Genomic DNA, 26,635 nt, shown 5'->3' with positions numbered 1-26,635 from the left:
AAAGGGATCGACAGGAGGACTTGCCTCAACAGGGCAGCTACTGTCATCAAACACTCACACCACCCTGGCCACACTCTCATTTCGCTCCTCCCATCGGGAAGAAAGTGACCACCAGGTTCTTGAATAGTTTCTTCCCAACAACCATCAGGGTCTTGAACACTGCACAACACTGACCTCAACGATGAACGTCTACGGTCTTCCTTTGGTTGTTCGAAGGACTCTACGCTTTTTGCACTCGTATTTTAAATTATTGATGTCATTATATATTACCCTTGTGTGTTGTGTTCACAGGCCAGTTCTGCTGCTCCAAGCGAGAATTTGATTGTTCTGTTGTCGGCACATCTGACATTGAAACGCTCCTGACTCAGGATAGTGATCCCCTGCTCAGACACCAACATTCACCGACGCTGAGCTGTGCTGACATGGAATACCACCACTGCCAAACTTGGCCATGCCAACGGGCAGCCCCAAGGAACCAAGCCTACACGTACCAAAACCCAGCCACACAGGCTCTGCCGAAGCCGACATTCACCGACGATACCGCACTGAGGAGCTGGACACTGAGACCAACCCCTCTCTCCAACCTCAGGCAGTCAGTCACCTGTGAACGTCTCTGTGCAAGGGTTGATCCCCGCAAGCCTCTTCGATGTCCCGAAGTCCGAGATTTTCAGCACTCCACTGTAGGTGTTTATCAGTACGTTGTCTCCCTGTGGAGAGAGAGATTTTATCAAAATTAAAATGTCAGTACGGAACACAGCAGAGAACTGTTGTCAGCAAGTCGCAGGAGAGGACAAGGAACTGAACACCCGAAGCGATGGCCAAGCACCTGGCCGGCTGGTTGTCCACACCCTCCCTGCTCATTGTAAAGCTCCTAATCATCACTGCAGCCCATGGCCTGATAGGTAGGGGAGACATAAGCTAATAGGGCAAAGAGGCACTGATGCGCTTGGTGCCACGATGAGTCTCATTGTCAGCAACTAGTTTTCACCTACGCCACAGCCAACAATGGGATGTCTCCTTTATCTGCAAGTAAGAATTTCATTGTTCTATCTGGGACATATGACAATAAAACACCCTTGACTCATTGTTACATTTGTGCATACCTTTCATTCATTTGTGTAGGAAGGAACTACAGATGCTGGTTTAAATTGAAGTTAGACACAAAATGCTGGAGTAACTCAGCGGGACAGGCAACATCTCTGGAGAGAAGGAATGGGTGACGTTTGGGGTCAAGACCCTTCTTTCATTCATCTGTTTTATATCTCTCTATATCACCGTCGACTGTATACTCTTGTTTCCATTTCCCCATGACTCTCAGTCTGAAGAAGGGTCTCGACCCGAATCGCCACCCATTTCTTTTCCCCAGATATGCTGTCTGACCCACTGAGTTACTCCAGCTTTTTGTGTCCATCTTTGGTGCCATAATCAGTGTTGGTCTGCACCCTGAACAGTGAGCACTAGGAATCAACTATCCCAGAGCATGTGGGCTGGAAGGGCCAGGGCTGTTTGTCTCGGAGGTAGCAGCGGCCAGGCGGCTATGTGGGGAGAGGGCTGGAACAGGGAGTCCATGCACTCCATGCGGAACAGGCTTCCCGGAAATCAGGAGGCGGGGTGAAGGTGGGACTTGTGCAGAGGGGGTGTGCACTGTGCATGTTGACGATGTGGAGAATGAATGGGTGGAAAGGGAGGTGCCTCATGATTACAGCCGAAGGGCAATAAGGTTGAACTGATAGACAATAGACAATAGGTGCAGGAGTAGGCCATTCGGCCCTTCGAGCCAGCACCGCCATTCAATGTGATCATGGCTGATCATTCTCAATCAGTACCCCGTTCCTGCCTTCTCCCCATACCCCCTGACTCCACTATCCTTAAGAGCTCTATCTAGATCTCTCTTGAATGCATTCAGAGAATTGGCCTCCACTGCCTTCTGAGGCAGAGAATTCCACAGATTCACAACTCTCTGACTGAAAACGTTTTTCCTCATCTCAGTTCTAAATGGCCTACCCCTTATTCTTAAACTGTGACCCCTTGTTCTGGACTCCCCCAACATTGGGAACATGTTTCCTGCCTCTAACGTGTCCAACCCCTTAATAATCTTATACCTTTCGATAAGATCTCCTCTCATCCTTCTAAATTCCTGTGTATACAAGCCTAGTCGGGGATGCAGGAGAAGGGATGAAATGCCAGGAGTCTTGCCAAGCCTCCACGTGTTCTTTTGTCTTATCGGCTCCTCCGCCACCTGACCGAGCCACTCTGGCATCGTCCAGCGCCCGCCGTTCTCTCAGCGCTGAGCCAGCGTCACTGCGACAGCGCGGCCAACGTGAGATGTTCCTGGTGTGTGGGCCACGTGATTGTACTCCACAGGGGGACATCGTAACCGATCATATCGCTGTCCGGTACCCGCGACTCACGGGCATTACACGTCAGGGCCAGTAACGCAGGGTCATACAGCATGGAAACAGGTCCTTCAGCCCATCCAGCCCATGCCGACCAAGATGCCCCATCGAAACTAGTCCCACCTGCCCCTTGTTTGGCCCATATCCCTCTAAACCGTTCCTGTCCATGCATCTGTCCCAAACGCCTTTTAGATATTGTTATAGTACATGCCTCAACTACCTCCACTGACAGCTCATTCCATACACCCGTCATGTGTAAACGAGCAAGTCCCAGACTTCCTGCAGTTGTCCCAGGGTGTATCTGACTACACTCTGACACGGGGTGGAACCCAATGGCAAGGTCAAAATGGGCAGCGATTCCCGACCTTACGTTGGGGGAATTCCCTCCAGCACGTTGTGCCACGATAGACCTGCAACCGCAAGCACAGCTGCCAGGGAGCCACGTTTGCTTCACTCCTTCACATATTTTGTCATTTGATTATTTTTGCAATCCTTTGAGTGTAATTATAAATCAGTTAAAAATCGTAAAGGTGTTATTTATCTCAGCACTTCTATTGGAAGCTTTTGCTCGGGTCCTCCTGCACGAGATGCATTAATGCCACAAGACCTCTGGTACTGGGCACAAAGGACCCATGGGGAGGTGCCCGGAGTAAGTGCCAGCTCTTTCCATTGGTCACCGAGGCCTCACACATGACTACAAATTGTAGGACAATGATTTTATCGATAATGGGGCGGCACAGTGACGCAGCAGGTAGTGCTGCTGCCTCACAGCGTCAGAGACCCGGGTTCAAGCCTGACTCTCGGTGCTGTCTGTGTGGAGTTTGCATGTTCTCCCTGTCTGTGTGGAGTTTGCATGTTCCCCCTGTGCCAACGTGAGTTTCCTCCGGGCGCTCCAGGTTCCTCCCCCATCCAAAAGACGTGCAGGTTTGCAGGTTAATTGGCCCTCTGTAAATTGCCCTTGGAGTGGATTAAAAAGTGGTACAACATAGAACTAGTGTGGTTGGCATGGACTTGATGGGCCAAAGGGCCTGTTTCCATGCTGTATCTTTCAATCAATCAAATTGTATATATAAATAATCCTCCAGGCTTTCACTACCCCTGGACAGTACAATTGAGCTCCTCCCGCCTGCAGTCTGCACCGTAGCGCAGCGGTAGAGTTGCTGCTTTACAGCGAATGCAGCGCCGGAGACTCAGGTTCGATCCTGACTACGGGTGCTGCACTGTAAGGAGTTTGTACGTTCTCCCCGTGACCTGCGTGGGTTTCCTCCGAGATCTTCGGTTTCCTCCCACACTCCAAAGACGTACAGGTATGTAGGTTAATTGGCTGGGTAAATGAAAAAATTGTCCCTAGTGGGTGTAGGATAGTGTTAATGTGCGGGGATCACTGGGCGGCACGGACTTGGTGGGCCGAGAAGGCCTGTTTCCGGCTGTATCTATATGATATGATAGTCGGTCCTGTAAACAGGCTGGTCACCTAGACCCTGTCTCCTTTAACAAGAAGAACATTACCTCACCATGTGGTGTATTGGGAACTGAGGGATGGCTGGGTTTAACAACACTCTCCCAACCCCACCCACCCCTCGGTTTCCCCATTACCTTAATGTCTCTGTGTACAATCTGATTCTCATGCAGATACTTCAGGCCTTCCAGAATCTGCCTGGTGTAGAAGACGATGGTGGCTTCATTGTCTTTCAGGGGCCCCCACTTGGAGTGCAGCAGAGCGGAGAGGCTTCCTGTGTGCAGAGGGGTGGCGTGGTCCATCACTTTATCATTGCTCAATGAAAGAGAAAGACTACAGAATGTGGGCCATGAATAGACCCAGCGAGTGTGCACAATCTGAGGAAAATGTGAGCGCTCGGATCTAGCGAGAGACTCTGGTGAGATCAAGAGTTGTGGGAAAGCACTTAATGAACATTGCACATGTAGTTTTGGAGAGGGTGCGGGAGGGGTTAACCAAGATGTGGCCTGGATTAAGGAGTATTAACTATAAGGAGAGGTTGAACAAATTTAGATAGTTTTAATAGAAACAGAAAATAGGTGCAGGAGGAGGCCATTTGGCCCTTCGAGCCAGCACCGCCATTCATTGTGATCATGGCTGATCATCCACAATCAGTAACCTGTACCTGCCTTCTCCCCATATCCCTTGGTTCCACTAGCCCCTGGAGCTCTATCTAACTCTCTTTTAAATTCATCCAGTGAATTGGCCTCCACTGCCTTCTGGGGCAGAGAACTCCACAAAATCACAACTCTCTGGGTGAAAAAGATTCTTCTCACCGCGGTTTTAAATGGCCTCCCCTTTATTCTTAGACCGTGGCCCCTGGTTCTGGACTCCCCCAACATTGGGAACATTTTTCCTGCATCTAGCTTGTCCAGTCCTTTTATAATTTGATACGTCTCTATAAGATCCCCTCTCATCCTTCTAAACTCCAGTGAATACAAGCCCAGTCTTTCCAATCTTCCCTCGTATGTCGCATTGGCAGTTGAGGGGAGACTTAATAGAAATATATAACATTATGAAAGACACATTATAGGGTAGGCAGTCAGAATCTTTTTCCCAGAGTGGAGATATCAAAGACTAAAGGGTTTAACTTTAAAGTGAGAGGGGCAAGGTTTAAAGGGAATGTACAGGGCATTTTATTTTTCATAGAGAGTCGGGGGAGCCTGGAACACTCTGCCCGGGCTAGTGGTGGTAGAGGACTACAGGTGCTGGTCAATACACAAAAGGACACAAAGTCAGCAGATCACCTACCAACTCCGTAGGTGTAAACTAGTCAAGTCAAGTCAAGTCAAGTCAAGTTTATTTGTCACATGCACATACACGATGTGCAGTGAAATGAAAGTGGCAATGCCTGCGGATTGTGCCCAAAAAAGAATTACAGTTACAGCATATAAATAAAGTTAATAAAGTTAATATGGAGAAGACAAAATGTAGTCCCTGGAGCTATAATAGTTAACAGTCCTGATGACCTGTGGGAAGAAATTCCGTCTCATCCTCTCCGTTTTCACAGCGTGACAGCGGAGGCGTTTGCCTGACCGTAGCATCTGGAACAGTCCGTTACTGGGGTGGCAGGGGTCCCTCATAATCTTGCATGCTCTGGATCTGCACCTCCTGATGTATAGGTCCTGCAGGGGGGCGAGTGTAGTTCCCATGGTGCGTTCTGCCGAACGCACTACTCTCTGCAGGGCCTTCCTGTCCTGGGCAGAGCTGTTCCCAAACCAGACTGTGATGTTGCCAGACAGGATGCTCTCTACAGCCCCAGAGTAGAAGCAATGAAGGATCCTCAGAGACACTCTGAATTTCCTCAGCTGTCTAAGGTGGTAAAGAACTCTTGTGTTCTCTCAGATCATATATCAGTCCTTCCATAAGCTAGGGTACTGTCCCGATTCTCCAACCTACCTCATTACGGACACTGGACTTTTCTCTTGAACTGTTATGCTACTTTGCTATTAATGGACATTCTGCACTCTGTGTTCTTTCTCTTCATTCTACCTCTTGTGCTCGTGTTTCACTTGATTATATTATGTATAGTATTACCTGACTGGGATGGATAGCACGGAAACAAAAGCTTTTCGCTGTATCTCGGTACACGTGACAATCATAGACCAAAGCCATTACACGTACATGTTAAAGATTTGCAGCTATTCATCACAGCAGGAGGCCGACCCACTGCCACACTTCCTGGAGCACAGGAATTACTTGATGAAAGAAGGTTCTGAGAGTCAAAATGGAGTTATTGACTAATCCCAATATCTAATCTCAATGACCCTGCTATGAGGAAGAGATTCTCCAAATGCCGGATAGTTCTGGGAACCGTAGATCCAGAGTTTCCTGAGATCCGACACATCCATGCACATCCCCAATCCTTTCCACTCGTCACTTTCATTTCATGTTTCATGTATCTTGTGTTTTAATGTCTGTTGGCAGATCAATTTCCCTCCCAGGATAAATAAAGTTGTATTGTATCGTATCGTATGTATTGCATCCTGAATCACCCACACGTCGTGCCCCAACAGTGTATCTTTCTGAAAGACGGACTTACCTCCAGGGACCTCCTCCATGAAGATCTTGATGAAGCCATCCTGGCTAACCGATCCCAGGTACTGGACAATGTTGCGGTGTTTTAGCCGTTTGTGGAGAGCTATCTCTTCATGAAGTGGTTGCGAGTATCTGAGTGGGGAGTAGGGAAGGACACAGAGTCACGGGAGCCAGGATCGAACCGCAATGTACTGCAAATGATGCAGGAAGCACAATCTCTCCCTCCTCATGATCCACTCACCCCATCCACTGCGACCCAAACATTACATGCAGTAACGGTGGTGCAGCCAGTAGAGCTGCTGCCTCACAGTGCCAGTCACTCGTGTTCAAGTGTGACCTCAGGTGCTGTCTGCGTGGAGTTTGCATGTCCTCCCACATCCCAAAGACGTGCAGGATTGTAGGTTATTTGGCTCTCTGTAAACTGCCGCTGGGGTGCAGGGAGTGGATGTGAAAGTGGGACAACATAGATCGAGTGTCAACGTGTGATCGATGGTCGGCGTGGACTCGGTGGGCCGAAGTGCCTGTTTCCATGCTGTATATTTTAATCAATCAATCGATTGTACATTAGGCCTGCATCATCAGGCAGGCAGGCACAGGGGTCTCCACAGTTCTCTTGGATGGAAAGCTCCAAAGAGCAAGGAAACAGGCCTTCAGCCCACCGGGTCCACGTCAACCATCAATCACCCACCACAACAGTTCTGTGTTATCCCACTTTCTCATTCACATCTTGGCGCAATTTACAGAGACCAATTAACCCACAAATCTGCATGTCTTTGGGATGTGGGAGGAAACCAGAGCACCCAGAGGAAACCCACGCGGTCACGGAGAGAATGTGTAAACTGCACACAGATAGCAAACGAGGTCAGGATGGAACCCAGGTCTCTGGTGCTGTGAGGCAGCAGCTCTACCAGCTGCTTCACTGTGCTGTCAATATCCCTGATGTGTATTCCTGCGGAAAGTGCCTCCAGCCACAGCTCGTGTCTGACCGCACAGAACAGCTGCAGCCAGAGGGCAGGACTAGCTGCTTGATGGTCTTGGAGGGGAGGATGCTCCTCAAACTGCGGAGCATCCCGGACAATACAGCTCGCCCCCTCCATGACACTCTGGTCAACCTGAGGAGCACCTTCAGCAACAGACTGGTCCCACCAAGATGCAGGAGAGAACGCCACTGGAGATCCTTCTTCCCTGCGGCTATCAAACTGTACAGCTCCTCCCCCTTCTGCCATGGGGTGTAGACCAACTTCCCTCCCCCCCCACACCCCCCAATCTTTGCACATCCCCTTTCCTTTCCACTCCTCACTTTAATTTCATGTTTCATGTATCTTGTGTTTGATGACTATTGGCAGATTAATTTCCCTCCTGGGACAAGTAAAGTTTATCGTGTTGTTCTGGGGCACAGGTGAGACAGGGTGGGATACAAAGAGATGGTGGGGTCACACGACTGATTAAAGAGAGCATCAGTGCAGTATGCAGAGGGATAGCCATGTGCGTGGGGTTTAGGAATACGTGAAGGGCAATCACTTTGCTGGGGTCACACTGGAGTCCTCTCAAAAGTAAGCAGGAACAGATACATGGGTAAATCACAGACACACATAAAAGCAATAGGGTTTTCGTAGTCAGGGATTTTAACATTCCCATCATTGATTGTCTTAATCGATTCCCTCATAAATCTAAGCTTACAGATCTCCATGTTTGAACCTCCCACAGAGTTCCTGTCCCCACCCCGGCATCTCCCCTCCTGATCTCCAAGCTCTCTTCCAGGCCAGCAAGCCTCTGAGATCTCAGGACTCCTCCAATTCTGCCATCCTAGGCCCTGTAATTCCTCACGGGACCCCTCCACCTCTCTTCATCTTTCTGACACACTTGTCCGAGCCTGCCTCCTACCAAGTGCCTTGATCATCCACTCTTGATATACATAGAAACATAGAAAATAGGTGGAGTAGGCCATTCGGCCCTTTGAGCATTCAATACGATCATGGCTGATCATCCAACTCAGTATCCCGTACCTGCCTTCTCTCCATACCCCCCTGATCCCTTTAGTCACATGGGCCACACCTAACTCCCTCTTAAATATAGCCAATGAACTGGCCTCAACTACCCTCTGTGGCAGAGAATTCCACAGATTCACCACTCTGTGTGAAAAAAAACGTTCTCATCTCGGTCCTAAAAGACTTCCCCCTTATCCTTAAACTGTGACCCCTCGTTCTGGACTTCCCCAACATCGGGAACAATCTTCCTGCATCTAGCCTGTCCAACCCCTTAAGAATTTTGTAAGTTTCTATAAGATCCCCCCTCAATCTTCTAAATTCCAGCGAGTACAAGCCGAGTCTATCCAGTCTTTCTTCTTATGAAAGTCCTGCCATCCCAGGAATCAATCTGGTGAACCTTCTCTGTACTCCCTCTATGGCAAGAATGTCTTTCCTCAGATTTCCTCAGATTAAGGCCCTCGATCTATGACTTACATCCAAGTCATAGCTTAGATCTATGTAAGCTATGACTTACATAGCTTGAAGTCAGAAGAATCCTGCAAGCATTTGGGGATGGTTTACGATGCTGAAGACAGGTTGTAAATAAAACGTGTTCTAGCATTGGGGGGTGGGCGGACTGGCCCAGCCCAGAGTCGGCCGTGTTGGTTATTACCTGTTGTCTCTTTCTGGAATCTCTTTGATTGCAATGCGGCCTTGGTTGTTGAGGTCCCGGCCAGCGTAGACTACGCCATACGTTCCTTTCCCGAGGATCAGCCGCTCTCCGTTCTCTATGTACTCATAGCTGTACTGTGCAGGAAGCAGGGAAAGGCTCATTTACATGGACTTCCCACAGGCAGAATGCCCCACACACTACGAGGCCAATGAAACATCTCGGTAGGACAGGCACAGACAGGTAACATGGCAGCCTGCCTGCTGCACACAGCAAGATCCCACAAAAAGCAACGTGCACTACAGTCTTATCACTGACTCTAGCTCAATGAGGGCGTGCAGCGTAGGTTTACTAGGTTAATTCCCGGAATGGCGGGACTGTCATATGTTGAAAGACTGGAGCGACTAGGCTTGTATACACTGGAATTTAGAAGGATGAGAGGAGATCTTATCGAAACGTATAAGATTATTAAGGGGTTGGACACGTTAGAGGCAGGAAACAGGTTCCCAATATTGGGGAGAGTCCAGAACAAGGGGCCACAGTTTAAGAATAAGGGTTAGGCCATTTAGAACTGAGATGAGGAAAAGCTTTTTCAGTCAGAGAGTTATAAATCTGTGGAATTCTCTGCCTCAGAAGGCAGTGGAGGCCAATTCTCTGAATGCATTCAAGAGAGAGCTAGATAGAGCTCTTAAGGATAGCGGAGTCAGGGGGTATGGGGAGAAGGCAGGAACGGGGTACTGATTGAGAATGATCAGCCATGATCACATTGAATGGCAGTGCTGGCTCGAAGGGCCGAATGGCCTCCTCCTGCACCTATTGTCTATTGTCTATTGTCTATTACAGGAAGGATGTGGAGGTTTGGGATAGGGCGCAGAAGATATTTACCAGGATGTTGTCTGGATCAGGGTGTATTTACCTATAAGGAGAGATTGGACAAACTTGGATTGTTTCTCTGGAATATCGGAGGTTCGGGAGACATGTATAAAATTGTAAGCGGTATAGATAGGGTAGACAGTCAGAGCCTTTCTCCCAGGGTGGAAATGTCTAAAGCCCCTGTCCCACATAGGCGATGTTTTAGGCGATGACAGGTGACTAGGCTGTCACCACACGGTTGCCGGGGTGTCGCCTGTACGGCCGTGAGTCGTCTCCAAAGAGTCATAGCGTTATTCTGGTCACTGCTGGATTTTGAAATGTTTAAACATTTTCGGCGACTGTTGGTTTGACGCCAATGATCGTAGCTTGACGTCTCCTGACGGGGGCGCTGTCGTAGGTTGTCGCCAGGTTGTCACCCAGTGACGTAGGTTGTCGCCGGTGCTGACTTCGTTGAATTCCATTGGCGGCCTCCTACGTCAACCAGCGACAGGTACCAGCGTCAAAACCGGCGGCCAAAACGACGTGAATTGCCTTCAGTTGTCGCTGACGCGGTCGCAGCTTGTCGCGGGTAGACGTAGGTTGACTTTGGTTGTCGTAGATTGCCGCCTGTGTAGTCGTAGGTTGTCGTAGGTGCGGTCGTAGGTGGACGCCCTAAGTCGTGACGATCGGGTCGCCGGTTGTCGGTAGCTTGCCGTAGCTTGACGTCGACTAGGTGGTAGGTTGTTGTAGCTTGTCGTAGACATTGTCGTGGGGGGGGTCCAGTCTCCGGTCTTTCAGCGAACTGCTACGACTATGATAATCGCCGGCAGCAGCCTAAAAAACTCCTAAGTGGGACAAGCCCCTAAGACTAGAGGACATAGGTTTAAGGTGAAAGGGGCAAAGTTTAACGGAGATGTGTTGGGCACATTTTTTTACATATAGGGTGGTGTGTACCTGGAACAGCTGTCAGCTGTGGAGTGGAGGCAGATATGATAATGGTGTTTTGAGAGGCTTTTAGATAGGCACATTGGAATGCAGAGATTGGAGGGATGTGGATCATGTGCAGGCAGTGGAGATTAATTTAACTTGCAATAATGTTCATTGGGGCCATTACGGGTCAAAGTACCTGTTCCTGTGCTGTACTGTTCTATGTTCTATGAGACCCAACTATATGCATCAGATGAGTACCCTTAAAGTTACACATCCCAAGCAGTCCTGTCCACCATGACCCCACTCTATCCACCCTCCTCCCCCCCACCATCCCCAGAAACACCCAAGGTCCATTCCTTGGTGCCAGTGACCATTGATGGGATGTTAACATCTCTCTGTCACCTCTCCTTATCTCTAATGTGGCTGTCTCTCGACAGGAATTGAAGGCCTGTTCACATCGGTAAACACTGAGGGGTGTTGCATGGTGTTACACTGAGGGGCGTTACACTGAGGGGCGTTACATTGAGGGGTGTTACACTGAGGGGTGTTACATTGAGGAGACCGCAACATCGGGAGCTCGCAGGTCCCTGGCTGGCGATCGGTTTTTTGGAGCGCCAGCTGTAGCAGCTTCGACCGCCCCGAAGCGCGAGGTACGATCGACCCGCTCGCAGGCCCTTCATCGCCCTGCGTGGCTCGGCCGCAGCACTTTCCATCGCCCGGTGGGGGCTCAGGACCTTCATCGGCCTGCTTGGCTCGGCCCTGGGACTTTCCATCGCCCGGTAGGGGCTCAGGACCTTCATCGGCCTGCTTGGCTCGGCCCTGGGACTTTCCATCGCCCGGTAGGGGCTCAGGACATTCATCGGCCTACTTGGCTCGGCCCTGGGACTTACCATTGCCCGGTGGGGGCTTCAAAAAGTTGGGAGCCTCGATCACCTCGTGGCACCACGGGAGAAGAAATGAGGAGGAGATAAGACTTTGCCTTCCATCACAGTGAGGGTGTGCCTGGAGCAATCACGGTGATGGCTGTTTGTGTAAAAATTGTATCTGTGTGTCCTGTGCTTTTTGTTGTCTACTGCCGGACCCTGACGTGAGAGGACGCTGGCGTTGTTTATTCGCCGCTTCTCCGTTAGGATAATTTGTCTGTTTGTTTTTATGTTGATTGTTTTTGTAAAGCGCTTTGAGCTTCTGGAAAGGCGCTATATAAAATAAATGCTTATTATTATTATTATTATGATCACCCTATGCCCCACTCACCTCTAGCAGCTCCTCTGCCGGTCTCAGCCCATCATCGGCGGCGGTCAACTTGGTTTTATCAGTGAAAGAATTCAGCAGCTCGCAGAACCTGAGGAGAGAAGAACAAGCACGTCAAAAGGGACATCTGCATCGACAGAGAGTCCACCTGCGTTGCATCCGCTCTCAGCGGTGGAAGCAGAAGTAGACTCTACCCTGCCCCCTGCTGGATACCTGGCAGACCACAGAGCAGCAGCAGCCAGACCAGCAAGTGGGTGAGTGCATTGGCTGAAGGAAGGCTTTCTAGGTGAGAACATTTCGGGACGTTTAAAACGAGCCGAGAGTCAGCCCGGGGCAATGACCTGGTAGATCGCAGAGCATTAGCAGCCAGGCCAGCGAGCGAGAGGATTGCCTGAGACATCCTGCTTAGTTGTGTGGATAGTTGACGATTAGATAATATTAAGCTCAGGTCTCAGGGAGCAGCCTGGGTGAGGTAAAGTGCCAATCTTTGCCTCAAGACTCTTCGGCGAGGAGGCTGAGACAACTCCTGCACCTATTTTCTGTTTCTATGTTTTTACGTTTCTATGTTGCTGAAAGCACAAAGTTTGAACAGGTACTGAGGATAAAGAATAGGAACATAGAAACATAGAAAATAGGTGCAGGAGTAGGCCATTCATATTTCATATTTTCATATTTCAGATACAGCACGGAAACAGGCCTTTTCGGCCCACCAAGTCCGCACCGCCCAGCGATCCCCGCACATTAACACTATCCTACACACACTAGGGACAATTTTTACATTTACCCAGTCAATTAACCTACATACCTGTACGTCTTTGGAGTGTGGGAGGAAACCGAAGATCTCGGAGAAAACCCACGCAGGTCACGGGGAGAACGTACAAACTCCTTACAGTACAGCACCCGTAGTCAGGATCGAACCTGAGTCTCCGGCGCTGCATTCGCTGTAAGGCATGGCTGATCGTCCAAAATCAGTACGCCGTTCCTGCTTTCTCCCCATATCCATTGATTCCATTAGCCCTAAGAGCTAAATCTAGCTCTCTATTGAAAACATCCCTGGTTCTGGACTCCCCCAACATCGGGAACATTTTTTCTGCATCTAGCCTGTCCAATCCTTTAAAATTTTTAAACATTTGAGACTGATTTAGACTTATTTTAATTAGAGACTTAGACTGAATAGCTGTCAGTCTTACTGCCGAGTCACAAAAACATGAAGTATTGAGGTCTGGGTCAGATGTTTTAACCTGTTCACTGCCACATCTTTTTTTTCCCAATCGACCATGAGCCGAATATACTCGGGGTGACACTGAACAGGTTCACCTGTCAGAGCAGGGGAAAGTGCTGGATAGTAAGGATTACTCGAGTCAATTCCCATCAGTCTGGGGAAGGGTCCTTACCTGAATCATCACCTCTCCATGTGCTCCAGAGATACTGCCTGACCCACTGAGTTACTCCAGCACTTTCTTTGTACACCAGCGTCTGCAGTTCATTGTTTCTATATTTACTTGAGGTGCGTTTATGTAGATTCAGGTCTCATGACCCGCACTCAAAACTCCCCACTTTAGCGTGGAATTGCCAATCTCAGGACAGGATGTGACAGGATGGCTGGTGTGTTAAAGAGGGTTGGTGGAACCGTGAGTGGGAACTCAGGATGTGGGGTAAAGCACCTGGTTTGGGTTGGACAGAGGACTCGGTATCTAAAGCGAGCTGTGTCTGTCCCCGTAGGCTTTGAGTACACTGAGACTTGGACCTACATTGACCTCCTGATGCTGAGGTGGGATCGGAAGGACTGCAGCCAACACTGACCTGCCACGGACTGACCAACTCTGGTCAGCACGCTGATCTGCAGCGGGTAGTGCGGGCTCCCAGTGCCCTTCACCCTTCAGTGGGATGGGACTTCTAACAACGAGAGATCCAGCCCTCCCACAATCAAATCGCCGGCATTTATTTAAGGTCCTGTCTGCTCCATCAGGTGTGACATCCATTGATACACCTGGTGAACACCAGGTTTAAGGACAATTTCTTGCCAGCAACCATCAGGCTCTTGAACTCTACACAGCAGTAACCTCAGTACCACAGACATCTATAGGTTGCCTTTTGTTGCACTAGGACCCTCAGTTTATGCTCTATTCTGGTTACCTGCTATTGCGGGTTATTCATTTATTGAATTTTTGTTGATCATATTTCCACCTTTTTCCCAGCATGGAAATGTGAAAGATTAAAGGGCATAGCTTTCAAGTGGGATGGGCAAAGTTTAAAGAGTAGTGCAGGGTGTTGTTTTTACAGAGAGGGTGGTGGGCACCTGGAACGTGCTGCCTGGGGTGGTGGTGGAGGCAGATACAATAGTAGTGTTTAAGAGGCTTTTAGACAGGCACATGAATTATGCAAGGAATGGAGGGATATGGATGATGTGCAGGCAGAGGAGATTAGTTTATCTTGGCATCATGTGTTTGGCACGGCCATTGTGGGCCGAAGGGCCTGTTCATGAGCCGCACTGTTTTATGTTCTGCATGTTATCTGTGTGTATTATATTTACGAGCCTGTTAAGCTCTTGACTTTGATCGGAGGCACTTTGTTTGCACAAAGCGTGTCGGAGATCTGCATCTATGGGTCCGAGCCACTGTGAGGTAATGACAGTTTTAAATGTAAGAGAGTTCACATTGCCGTTGGGGAAAGAAATCAGGAGAAAATGAAGTTGAGACTGAGACGGGACAAGTTCAACTGAAGGGCAGAGGAGTTAGAGTGCCTGGCCCTGTCCCTGTTGGAAGAGTTGAGTCTCAGCTGCAGTACCAGAGATGGACACCAGGGAGCAACAGATTCCTCTTCAGTGAACCCCAACCCCAGCCAATGCCAACCATGTGCAAAGCCTTCCGAGCCATGATAAATGACACGTAATACCTTTTGTGGCAGCAAGCCACGGTTAACATTATCGTGAACTTCTAACCAATAAATAATGACTGTTTATTTTCCTGAGAAAGTGCAAATGAAATCAGGAACGCCATGCACGCCAATTTATAAATTCTGCTGAAGGTAGACACAAAAAGCTGGAGTAACTCAGCAGGTCAGGCAGCATCACAGGAGAGAAGGAATGGGTGACGTTTCGGGTCGAGACCCTTCTTCAGGCTGTTCTGTCGGCAGGATTATACTCCGCCCAAAACCTGTGCATCAAATCTCCATTTAGCGGCTTGTTCGCCGAGAAAGAAAATGATTAAAAGAGACCAGAATATCAGTTGTAGGCTGAGTGATGGACAAAAGGCGGAGAATGGATTGGCCTAGTGACCAGGAATCTGCATCCGTCTGCAATGCGATAGGTGTCAATAGCTTTGTGTGAGGTAGGGAATGAACACAGTGCTGGTGTTAACAGTGAGTGTAGGCCAAGCTGAGAGTTTAGAGATATAGCACGGAAACAGGCTCTTCGGCCCACCGGGTCTGTACCGACCAGCGACCCCTGCACATTAACACTATCCTATACCCACTGGGGACAATTTTAACATTTACCCAGCCAATTAACCTACAAACCTGTACGTCTTTGGAGTGTGGGAGGAAACCGAAGATCTCGGAGAAAACCCACGCAGGTCACGGGGAGAACGTACAAACTCCGTAGTCAGGATCGAACCTGGGTCTCCAGTGCTGCATTTGCTGTAAGGCAGCAACTCTACCGCTGCGCCACCGTGCCACTGAGATGGCGGACACAGTAATGCACATGCAGTGTGGCTTCAGCCACAGATGGGTAACGTCATGGAGATGGTCAGTGGATGTTGTTTACCTAGATTTTCAAAAAGCCTTTGATATGGTGCCATACATGAGGATGCTGAGGAAGATGCGACCCCATGGTATTGAGGGGCAGATACTAGCATGGGTAGCAGGTTGGCTGGATGGCAGAAGGCAAAGAGTGGCAATAAAGGGGGCTTTTTCTAGTTGGCTGCCAGTGACTAGCGGAGTTCCACAGGGGTCGGTGCTGGGGCCGCTACTCTTCACGTTGTATATTAATGGTTTGGATGAGCGGATTGAAGGCTTTGTGGCCAAGTTTGCGGATGATACGAAAATAGGTGGAGGGGCAGATAGGGTGGAGAAAGCAGGGACTCTGCAGAAGGACAGGTTGGGGGAGTGGGCAGAGACGTGGCCGATGGAATATAGTGTAGCAGTGTGGAGTCACGCATTTTGGTAGAAGGGATAAAGGCGTAGATTATTTTCTAAATGGGGAGGGAATCCAGAAATCGGAGGTGCAAAGGGACTTGGGCGTGCTGGTGCAGGATTCCCCAAAAAGTTAATCTGCAAATTGAATCGGTCGTAAAGAAAGCAAACGCAATGCCAGAGGAGGTTTACAAGAATGATCCCAGGAAAGAATGGGTTAACACACGGTGAGCTTTTGACAGCACTGGGCCTGTACTCGCTGGAGTTTAGACGAATCAGGGGAGACCTCATTGAAATGTACTGAATAGTGAAAGGTTTGGATAGAGTAGATGTGGAGAGGATGTTTCCACTAGTGGGAGAGTCTAGGACTAGAGGTCATAGCCTCAGAATTAAAGGAGAAAGGAGATGATGGGGAATTTCTTTAGCCAGAGGCTGGTGAATCTGTGGAATTCTTTGCCGCAGAAGGGTGTGGAGCCCAAGTCAAAGGCAGAGAGAGATAGAATCTTGATTAGTACGGTGTCAGGGTTTATGGGGAGAAGGCCAGAGAATGGGGTTAGGAGGGAGAGATAGATCAGCCATGATTGAATGGCGGAATAGACTTGATATGCCGAAAGGCCTAATTCTGCTCCTATCACTTATGGCCTGCGGGCAACCCTGGTGTTGGAGAGGATATTGTTTCAGAGGTCTGCAGGGTCATGAGTGTGAACATTTTGGTTCAATCTAAGACAGTGGGCAAAGCAATAGCAACATTTATACATTGACAAAAAGCACATAGTGCTGAGGGTATCCATCATCATTTTGACAAAAGATCGTCACCATGAAAAGATGAACTCCCTCTCTCTGCAGATGCTGTCTGACCTACATCACCAACATCTTCCGTCTTTATGTCAGATTTCCAGCAGTTATTTGCACTCCTTCTGCCTTCACTGCGCCAGAGACCCAGGTTCAATCCTGACCTACGGTGCTGTCTGTGTGGAGTTTGCACGTTGTTCCTGTGACCGCATGGGTTGCCTCCGGAAGGTTAACTGGGCTCCGTAAATTGCCCCTAGCGTGCAGGGAGTGGACGAGAAAGTGGGATAACATAGAACTCAGTGTGAACGGGGCATCGATGGCCGGCATGGACTCGGTGGGCCGAAGGGCCTGTTTCCATGCGGTAATTCTAAACTAAACTAAATTTAAAATGTTTGCAGTAAGGATCAAAGACATTAACCAACTTTAGTCTTCCCTGTGTTGAGTTGGAGAAATGTGCATCTCAGCTGATAACTGCGGTCAAATAAGCAGGCGTACAACATAAAGGAATGGAAGAGGTGATGGAGAAGGAGAGCTGGATATTGTCTGCACGCACGCACAGACTCCAAACGTGATGAATGCAAAGAAACAACATTCAGCTGGACAAGTGGAGGAGCTGGGTACAGACCATGGAATGTGTAGGAAGGAACTGCAGATGCTGGTTTAAACCGAAGGTAGACACAAAATGCTGGAGTAACTCAGTGGGACAGGCAGCATCTCTGGAGAGAAGGAATGGCTGACGTTTCGGGTCGAGACCCTTTCATCAGACTGGAAGTCGGGCAACACTGTATAAACCCTCACTCTTACCTTTTGCAGTGCAATTCTGTTGGAAAGTAGAGCTGAAAATCGTCTGAGTTGTCCAAGACGTACAGGAAGCAACAACGCTCATCAAACTTTGAGACGCTGGAAGAGAAGAGATATCATGTTTCCCCGCACTGCTGACAGCGAATCACAGCCACCGCTGCTCCGGTCTGCGTGAAGGGGGTTGAGACATTTTAGCGGCGGACTGGGACATCACAGGTTATGACCAATAACGGTATTCCGACTGAGCATGCGCAGGTCATAGGTCGCGGGGGCAAAGAATTGTCACTGGCTCCTCTGCTCCAAGCAAACAAATCTTCGTTCCATCCGTTTTGTTTCCAGTTTTTCTCCGTACTGTTAAGAAAATACTGTTAACTGAGTCGGTGGCGATCTGCTCTCCGGTGAACCTTGGCCGGCAGCTTCAGCCTCCAGTCCCCGCCGCCGCCGCGGTTCCACGGCTCCGGGACAAGTCAAAGAGTCAGGGAGAGTTGAGGGGAACTTGCCGCGTAAAGCAAAAAAGAACCGACAAAATCATCGTAGTTTTTACCAATGAAATGTTGAGAAATTGGAGAAACCAAATTAACAGTTTTGAAAACATTATTTTCTTACCCATATGGAGAAAAACTGGAAAAAAACGGATGAAACAAAGATTTGTTCACATGGAACAGCGGAGCAAGCGACAATTCTTTGCCCCTGTGACCTACGACCTGCGCGTACTCAGTCGGAATACCGAACACGCTTATTGGCAAAGAGGGTTTGTGTAAAGGCAGGTGCGAATAATACTGAGTAAGAGTCTGTCGCATGTATACACACTAAACATGTATGGAGAGATTCTCTGTGGTTTTTGTTTTGTATATATTTTTTATTCTGAATAAAGGTTCTGACTGAAGATAGGCACAAAAAGCTGGAGTAACTCAGCGGGCAGGCCAGCATCTCTGGAGAGAAGGAATGGGTGACGTTTCGGGTCGAGACCCTTCTTCAGACTCGAAACGTCACCCATTCCTTCTCTCCAGAGATGCTGCCTGTCCCGCTGAGTTTTTTGTTTTTAGAGATACAGCGCAGAAACAGGCCCTTCGGCCCACCGGGTCCGTGCCGCCCAGCGATCCCCGCACATTAACACTATCCTACACCCACTAGGGATAATTTTTACATTTGCCCAGCCAATTAACCTACAAACCTGTACGTCTTTGGAGTGTGGGAGGAAACCGAAGATCTCGGAGAAACTCCAGCTTTTTGTATCTATCTTCGGTTTAAACCGGCATCTGCAGTTCCTTCCTACACAAAGGTTATGACCGTCTACCTTATCTATACGTCTCTTTTGAAATTAATTTTTGAAGTTAAAAAAGATAAAACAAATTAGGTGCTGACAACATCTGGTCGCACAAACAAGGCTCTGTCCCCCACCCCCCTCATAATTGCTTGCGGATTCTACACTAAATCAAGTATTGACCATATTCTTCCTCCTTTCAAGACCAGCTCCTCGTTTCTGCTTTATCTGCCAGCAAGCTATTGACAAAGCTACAATGAAAATCCAGTTTGCAAGATGTACTTCCAATTCTGAGGGTGAGCGTCACAGCCAGGAGTAATCGCTGGCTCTTGTTTGACTTTTGAAATAAGCCAGCGCTTATCTCCCATTCAAGGGCAAAATGCCTCGAATGATCACATTCCTTTGCAAAAGTCTGGGCCATTTCCAGACTTGACTAATTAATAACTACACCGATGAATCATTAATCTACCAGACTTGGCCACGAGCAATCCTGAGAGAAAGGTCACTGAGCCAATTAAAAATTACGTACTTCTTAATCGCAATTTGGAAAAATGCTCATCAAATTAAGCTCATTACGAACATTTTGAAAACAGGGCTCTTTATCGGGTGACAATAGACAATAGACAATAGGTGCAGGAGGAGGCCATTCGATGTGACATTGAATGGCTCGAAGGGCCGAATGGCCTCCTCCTGCACCTATTGTCTATTGTCTATGGATAGGGGAATGGGGGAGGGTGCCCAGGGCTACGCTGAGATGGCCTCCACAGTTAGTTAAGCCAAGCATGAACAAGTATTTCCAGGTCCACGCCAGTGGCTGCCTCCTCTCACTTACCTCACGCCGCGGATGGAGGACGCACTGAAGGTCCACGTGTGGATCCCATTCTGTCAATAAAGCAAACGTCATCAGTGTAATCCTGCTCACACTGACCCAACACTGATCCCTCGTCCCACTCTACCAACGCTTCACAAGTGAGTTGTTGGAATCAACTATCAAAATTGAATCTGTTCATTGTTCATCCCCAAAAAGGAAAATGAAATGGAGGGACAAAGAAAATTATAGGGCAGGCGGCTTGCTCTTCAAAGCCCAGCAGAGGCGTGATGAGTCAAATGACTTTGTTCATTGGTTGTGCAAAGAACTTTCTAGAGCATTGCAACGATCCCCCACCCTGGTCAATAGACAATAGACAATAGGTGCAGGAGTAGGCTATTCGGCCATTCGAGCCAGCACCGCCATTCAATGCGATCATGGCTGATCATTCTCAATCAGTACCCCGTTCCTGCCTTCTCCCCATACCCCATCACTCCGCTATCTTTAAGAGCTCTATCTAGCTCTCTCTTGAATGCATTCAGAGAATTGGCCTCCACTGCCTTCTGAGGTCGTTGCATTAGTTTCACTGTCATCCCGTTGAGTTTCACCGTCAGTATAACTCGTTGTCACCTACCGCACAACAAACAATGGACCATTGAGGGCCCCACCTTTCCCTGATCGTCGTTGCTTTTTGCATATCTTTTATTCATTTGTTCTATTTACCTTCTATATCTCTCTTGATATTTCCCTTTCCCCTGACCAGAAACGTCGCCCATCCTGTTTCTCCAGAGATGCTGCCCGACCTGCTGAGTTACTGCAGCTTTTTTTTGTGTCTAGCTCAGATGACAAGATGTCCCAAAACTGTTTATAACTACCATATTTATGATGTTGTTGATGGGACAGTTTATTGTTGAAGTTTCTATTAAAAATGTTGAAGGCATAGCCTACTCCTGCACCTATTGTCTATTGTTTATTGACCAGGGTGGGGGATCGTTGCAATGCTCTAGAAAGTTCTTTGCACAACCAATGAACAAAGTCATTTACCTGCATTAATAGAGTCATTTACCTGCATTAATAGAGTCATAGTGATACAGTGTGGAAACAGGTCCTTCGGCCCAACTTGCCCACACCGGCCAACATGTCCCAGCTACACTAGCCCCACCTGCCTGCGCTTGGTCAATATCGGTCCTATCCATGTACCTGTCTAACTGTTTCTTAAATGTTGGGATAGTCCCAGCCTCAACTACCTCCTCTGGCAGCTTGTTCCATACACCCACCACCGTTTGTGTGAACAAGTTACCCCTCAGTTTCTTATTAAATCTTTTCCCCTTCCCCTTGAACCTATGTCCTCTCGTCCTCAATTTCCCTACTCTGGGCAAGAGATTCTGTGCATCTATCCGATCTATTCCTCTCATGATTTTATACACTTCTATAAGATCACCCCTCATCCTCCTGCGCTCCATGGAATAGAGACCCAACCTCTCGCCAATAGAGTGTACTCAACCTCTCCCTATAGCTCACACCCTCTAGTCCTGGCAACATCCTCGTAAATCTTCTCTGACCCCTTTCAAGCTTGACAATATCTTTCCAATAACATGGTGCCCAGAACATGATATTCTAAATGTAGTCTCACCAACATCTTTTACAACTGCAACATGAGCTCCCAATTAGACCTCCAATTAGCAAATCCATCCTCTCTAGACAAATTACAGAGACCAATTAACCTATCAACCTGTCTGAAGAAGGGTCTCGACCCGAAATGTCACCCATTCCTTCTCTCCAGAGATACTGCCTGTCCCGCTGAGTTGCTCCAGCTTTTTGTGTCTACCTTCAGTTTAAACCAGCATCTGGAGTTCCTTCCTACACAACCTATAAAACCCACATGTCTTTGGCATGTGGGAGGGCACCAGAGCACCCGGAGAAAATTCATGCAGGTCGCGGGAGGAGAGCGTGTAAACTCTACACAGACAGCAGCATCAAGGACTATTAACAACCAGGCCATTCCTTCTTCTCGCCTCCCTCATCGAGCAAAAGCTTGAAAGCATGGACCATAAGATTCAGGACTAGCCTCTTCCTCGCTGTCATTCGACTGCTGAGCGGACCTCTCATAAGCTAAGGGTGTAATCACGATCTCCCAACCTATCTCATTGCGGCCCTTGCACTTGTTTTAGCCTGCACTTTCTCTACAACTGCAACACGTAATGCTGTAGCACTATATTCTGCACCGGCAACTTTACTCTATGCACGACTTGTACCTCTTCATGTCTTGATTGTGCACGTGCATCGTCTGATTTGACTGTATAACATGCAAACTGTGTACTGGTACACGTGAAACAATAGGTCAACACAAATACCCATGTCAGGGTTGAACCTGACACGGTGACACGGTGCCGCTACCAGTTGTGCCACTGTGCCACCCATTTTATGCTTCAGGTATGCGGGAACTGAATCTTTCAACCAATTTCTTTACTCAAGGAAAGCTCCAGGCCAGTTTCCATCAATGACCGTGGCTTACATTACCTATCAGTTAGAGCAATGCAAACTGCTGCAAGTACAGCTTCAAGTACAGCTTCTTGCCGACAGCTGTCAATGGCTCTTGAACATTACACAGGACTAACCTCAACTATCAACTGTGGACTGTCTTTGGTTCCATTAACGACTTTGGGCTCTTATACAATAGCATTGAGGTTATTAACTTAATGGGGTTTTATTTGTTTACTATATGTTATCTGTATGTATTGTGTTCAGGCGTGTTATGTTACTGCAAGTAAGAATTTCATTGATCCATTGTCTGCAGATATCTCTCATATAAGTCCATAAGTGATAGGAGCAGAAATACGCTATTCTGCCCATCAAGTCTACTCCGCCATTCAATCATGGCTGATCTATCTCTCCCTCCTAATCCCATTTTCCTGCCTTCTCCCCATAACCCTTGACACCCGTACTGATCAAGAATCTATCTTTCTCTACCTTAAAAATATCCATTGACTTGTCCTCCACAGCCTTCAGTGGCAATCAATTCCACAGATTCGCAACGCTCTCACTAAAGAAATTCCTCCTTATTTCCTTCCTAAAGGAACGTCCTTTTATTCTGTAGGAAAATAACTGCAGATGCTGGTGCAAATCGAAGGTATCACAAAATGCTGGAGTAACTCAGCGGGTCAGGTAGCATCTCTGGTGAGAAGGAATGGGTGACGTTTCGGGTCGAGACCCTTCTTCAGTCTGATGAAGGGTCTCGACCCGAAACGTCACCCATTCCTTTTCGCCAGAGATGCTGCCTGACCCGCTGAGTTACTCCAACATTTTGTGATACCTCCTTTCACTCTGAGGCTTTGACCTCGGGTCCTAGAGTCCCCCACTAGTGGAAACATCCTCCCCACATCCACTCTATCCAGGCCAGGCCAGACAATATCTGACTTGACAAAATCACTTGTGACTCTTTATTCTTGAAATAGGCAAGAAAGTAAGACTGAGACAAGATCAAGCTACCCAAAGGCACGGTCAAGTCAACTGTGACATAGAATGGCGGAATGTCACGTGGCCAAACCGTGCCCTTATTTCCCACGTACAGATTAACCTCTGACTGACCCATAAAGCATGACTCACGATCCACCAATACCATAAGATTTATCCTGCTTCTTGCAGTCAGTTATGGAGGGGAGGGCATGGATTTTATATTCAGATACCTTCTCTTTGGGTGACACGTGGCACATCTTCACAGCCTTGTCTGTGTCGCTCTCGTTCACCAGGATCCAGGTGGGTTGGAAGATCTTGGTTGGCTCCAGGATAAGGACCTGTTGGTAAAGGTAATGGGGAATAGATTAGTTGGTTGTAGTTGGAGACAGGAAGACTAGTGGGAGGAGAACTGGGAAGGGGGAGGGGAAGAGAGGGACAGAGGAGCTATCTAAAGTTAGAGAAGTCAATGTTCATACCGCTGGCTGCAAGCTGCCCAAGCGAAATATGAGGTGCTGCTCCTCCAATTTGCAGTGGGCCTCACTCCGACACTGGAGGAGGCCCATGACAGAAATGTCAGACTGGGGGTGGGAGGGGGAGTTGAAGTGCTGAGCCACCGGAAGATCAGATTGGTTAAGGCGGACTGAGCGAAGGAGATCTTGCACTCATCCCCTGATTCCACTCTTTCCCTATCTACCCTCCTGTTTCTGATATACCTACAGAATGACTCGGAATTCCCCTTAATCTAGCTTGCCACGGGTATTTCATGACCCCCTTTTGCCCTCTAATTTCTTTCTTATATTTTCTTCTGCACACTCCATATTCCTCAAGAGACTCCCTCAGTTCCAGTTGCCTACATCTATCATATGCTTCCTGTTATTCTAATCAATCCTTCAATATCCAAGATATCCAAGATATGAGGAAGCCTTGGATCGTCCTCTTCCAAGGCTTCCTAATCTTGCCTCCTCTGCCTTTCACCTTCACTGGAACAAATTAGCCCTCAGCTCATACTAACTCTTTTTTCCCAAAGATGCTCGCTTGTCAGGTAGGAAAATAACTGCAGATTCTGGCACAAATCGAAGGTATCGCAAAATGCTGGAGTAATTCAGCGGGTCAGGCAGCATCTCAGGAGAGAAGGAATGGGTGACATTTCGGGTCGAGACCCTTCTTCAGACTGATCGACGTTTCGGGTCGAGGCGGGTCAGGCAGCATCTCAGGAGAGAAGGAATGGTTGACGGTTCGGGTTGAGACCCTTCTTCAGCCTGATCGACGTTTCGGGTCTGAAGAAGGGTCTCGACCCGAAACGTCACCCATTCCTTCTCTCCTGAGATGCTGCCTGACCTGCTGAGTTACTCCACCATTTTGTGATACCCCTCACTTGTCAGGTGTCCTTTTACCAGCAAGCATCTGCTCCGAATCTACTTTCATCAGGTCCTCTCTGAAGTTATTTAAATCAGCCAAACTCCAATCTTAACTTGAGCTGCAACAAATCCCGTCCCAGAACTACATGAAGCTTACAGATGATGAATTATTACGGTACTATTCCCAAAGTGCTCTCCCATCAGCATTTCCACCACGTGCCCAGGTTAGTTTCCTAAGATAAGGTCAAGTATTGGCCCGTCTCCAGTGGGAATAAGGTGGAAGACTGCCCTGTCGCTACTGGAATGCAGAAACGTCTAGTTGGAAGTGCGTTACCAATCGTGGAGTCATAGAATCACACAGCACGGAAACGGGCCCTTCAGCCCAACTCGTCCATGCCGACCAAGATTCTCCATCTAAGCGTCCCGTTTTCCTGCATTTGGTCCATATCCCCCTCAAACTTTCCTATCCATGGAGAGTCGGTTGTGTGCTGCGGGTGGCCTCACCTGGAATTTGTCAGTGGGCGCTTTGTTCCTGCAGATTAACAGAAGGAATTCCATCCAGAAGTCCACCAGCTCCTGTCGCTCAGAATGCTGCTCACTGACGTCGGTCTTGAAGCGTTTGTAGAGCAAGTAGGTTTCCATCGCTGATGCCAGGTACCTTCAGGGCAACAGAAAGGTGGAAGATAGGACGATCACAAGTATACCCTGGGTTTTATTAGATCATGAAACTCTTTCACACATTGAGGGAATTGAACAAGTTATTAGGTTGCACAGTAAGGGACTAGTTATTAGATCACACAAAGGAGAGTGACAGTGAAGCAGTGGGGACTAGTTATTGGGTTACACAATGAGGGAGTTGGACTAGTTATTAGGTTACACTGCAAGGGAGTGGGGACTAGTTATTAGGTTACACAATGAGGGAGGGGGACTGGTTATTAGGTCACACTGTGATGGAGTGGGGACTAGTTATTAGGTCACACAATGAGGGAGGGGGACTAGTTATTAGGTTACACAATGAGGGAGGGGGACTGGTTATTAGGTCACACTGTGATGGAGTGGGGACTAGTTATTAGGTCACACAATGAGGGAGGGGGACTAGTTATTAGGTTACACAATGAGGGAGGGGGACTGGTTATTAGGTCACACTGTGATGGAGTGGGGACTAGTTATTAGGTCACACAATGAGGGAGGGGGACTAGTTATTAGGTTACACAATGAGGGTGGGGGACTAATTAATAGGTTACACAATGAGGGAGGGGGACTAGTTATTAGGTCACACTATGATGGAGTGGGGACTAGTTATTAGGTCACACAATGAGGGAGGGGGGAGTTAGGAAAGTGTTTACTCATTCTCAGTTGTTGGTGCAGGACTAGGACCGCGTTGCTCCGAGACATCCAAGGAGTGGGCAGGATAGGGCTTCATTGCAGTGCTCCCTGGGTGCGCTGTGCAGAGTGTGTCACATGCGTCTCTAGTGCAGAAATACATGGGATCACTGGGGCTTCTTGGTCAGACTGGTTGTAAATGTAACTTACCCCGGTTACAGTCAAGGTTCTAGCCACAATTGAATGATGCACCTTCCAGACAAAGACAATCATGTCCAACTGAGAACATAGAACAGTACAGCACAGGAACAGGCCCTTCAGCCCATAATGTCTGTGCCGAACATGATGCCAAGATAAATAATCTCCTCCATCTGCACCTGATCCATATCCCTCCATTCCCTGTGTATCTGTGCCTATCAGAAAGCCTCTTAAATGCCTCGATCATATCTGCCTCCACCTCCGGCAGCACCTTCCTGGCACCCACCAACATCTGTGTAAAAAAACTTGCCCCACACATCTCCATTCAACTTTGCCCCTCACACCTTAAAGCTATGCCCTCTTGTCTTTGACATTTCCACTCATGATCTACCCAATCTATGC

At 48.3% G+C, this 26,635-nt stretch overlaps 1 protein-coding gene across 1 annotated transcript in view; it reads right to left on the bottom strand.

Annotated features, from left to right (window-relative positions):
- Nucleotides 1–26,635, bottom strand: part of LOC144606898 (mitogen-activated protein kinase kinase kinase 5-like) — a 135,809-nt gene that overhangs the window by 40,143 nt on the left and 69,031 nt on the right. Inside the window, exons 9-17 of the mRNA XM_078423371.1 lie at nt 25,217–25,370; nt 23,585–23,692; nt 19,923–19,972; nt 17,830–17,925; nt 12,106–12,193; nt 9,073–9,206; nt 6,437–6,564; nt 3,993–4,129; nt 602–707 (exon numbers count right to left, since the gene is read on the bottom strand). Coding sequence (XP_078279497.1) covers nt 602–707; nt 3,993–4,129; nt 6,437–6,564; nt 9,073–9,206; nt 12,106–12,193; nt 17,830–17,925; nt 19,923–19,972; nt 23,585–23,692; nt 25,217–25,370 — 1,001 coding nt within the window. The remainder of the gene's footprint in view (nt 1–601; nt 708–3,992; nt 4,130–6,436; nt 6,565–9,072; nt 9,207–12,105; nt 12,194–17,829; nt 17,926–19,922; nt 19,973–23,584; nt 23,693–25,216; nt 25,371–26,635) is intronic.

Source organism: Rhinoraja longicauda, chromosome 27 (assembly GCF_053455715.1).
Source record: "Rhinoraja longicauda isolate Sanriku21f chromosome 27, sRhiLon1.1, whole genome shotgun sequence".
NCBI lineage: Eukaryota > Metazoa > Chordata > Chondrichthyes > Rajiformes > Arhynchobatidae > Rhinoraja > Rhinoraja longicauda.
Note: the sequence above shows the minus strand (reverse complement) of the source record. Positions and strands in the feature narration are given on the sequence as shown.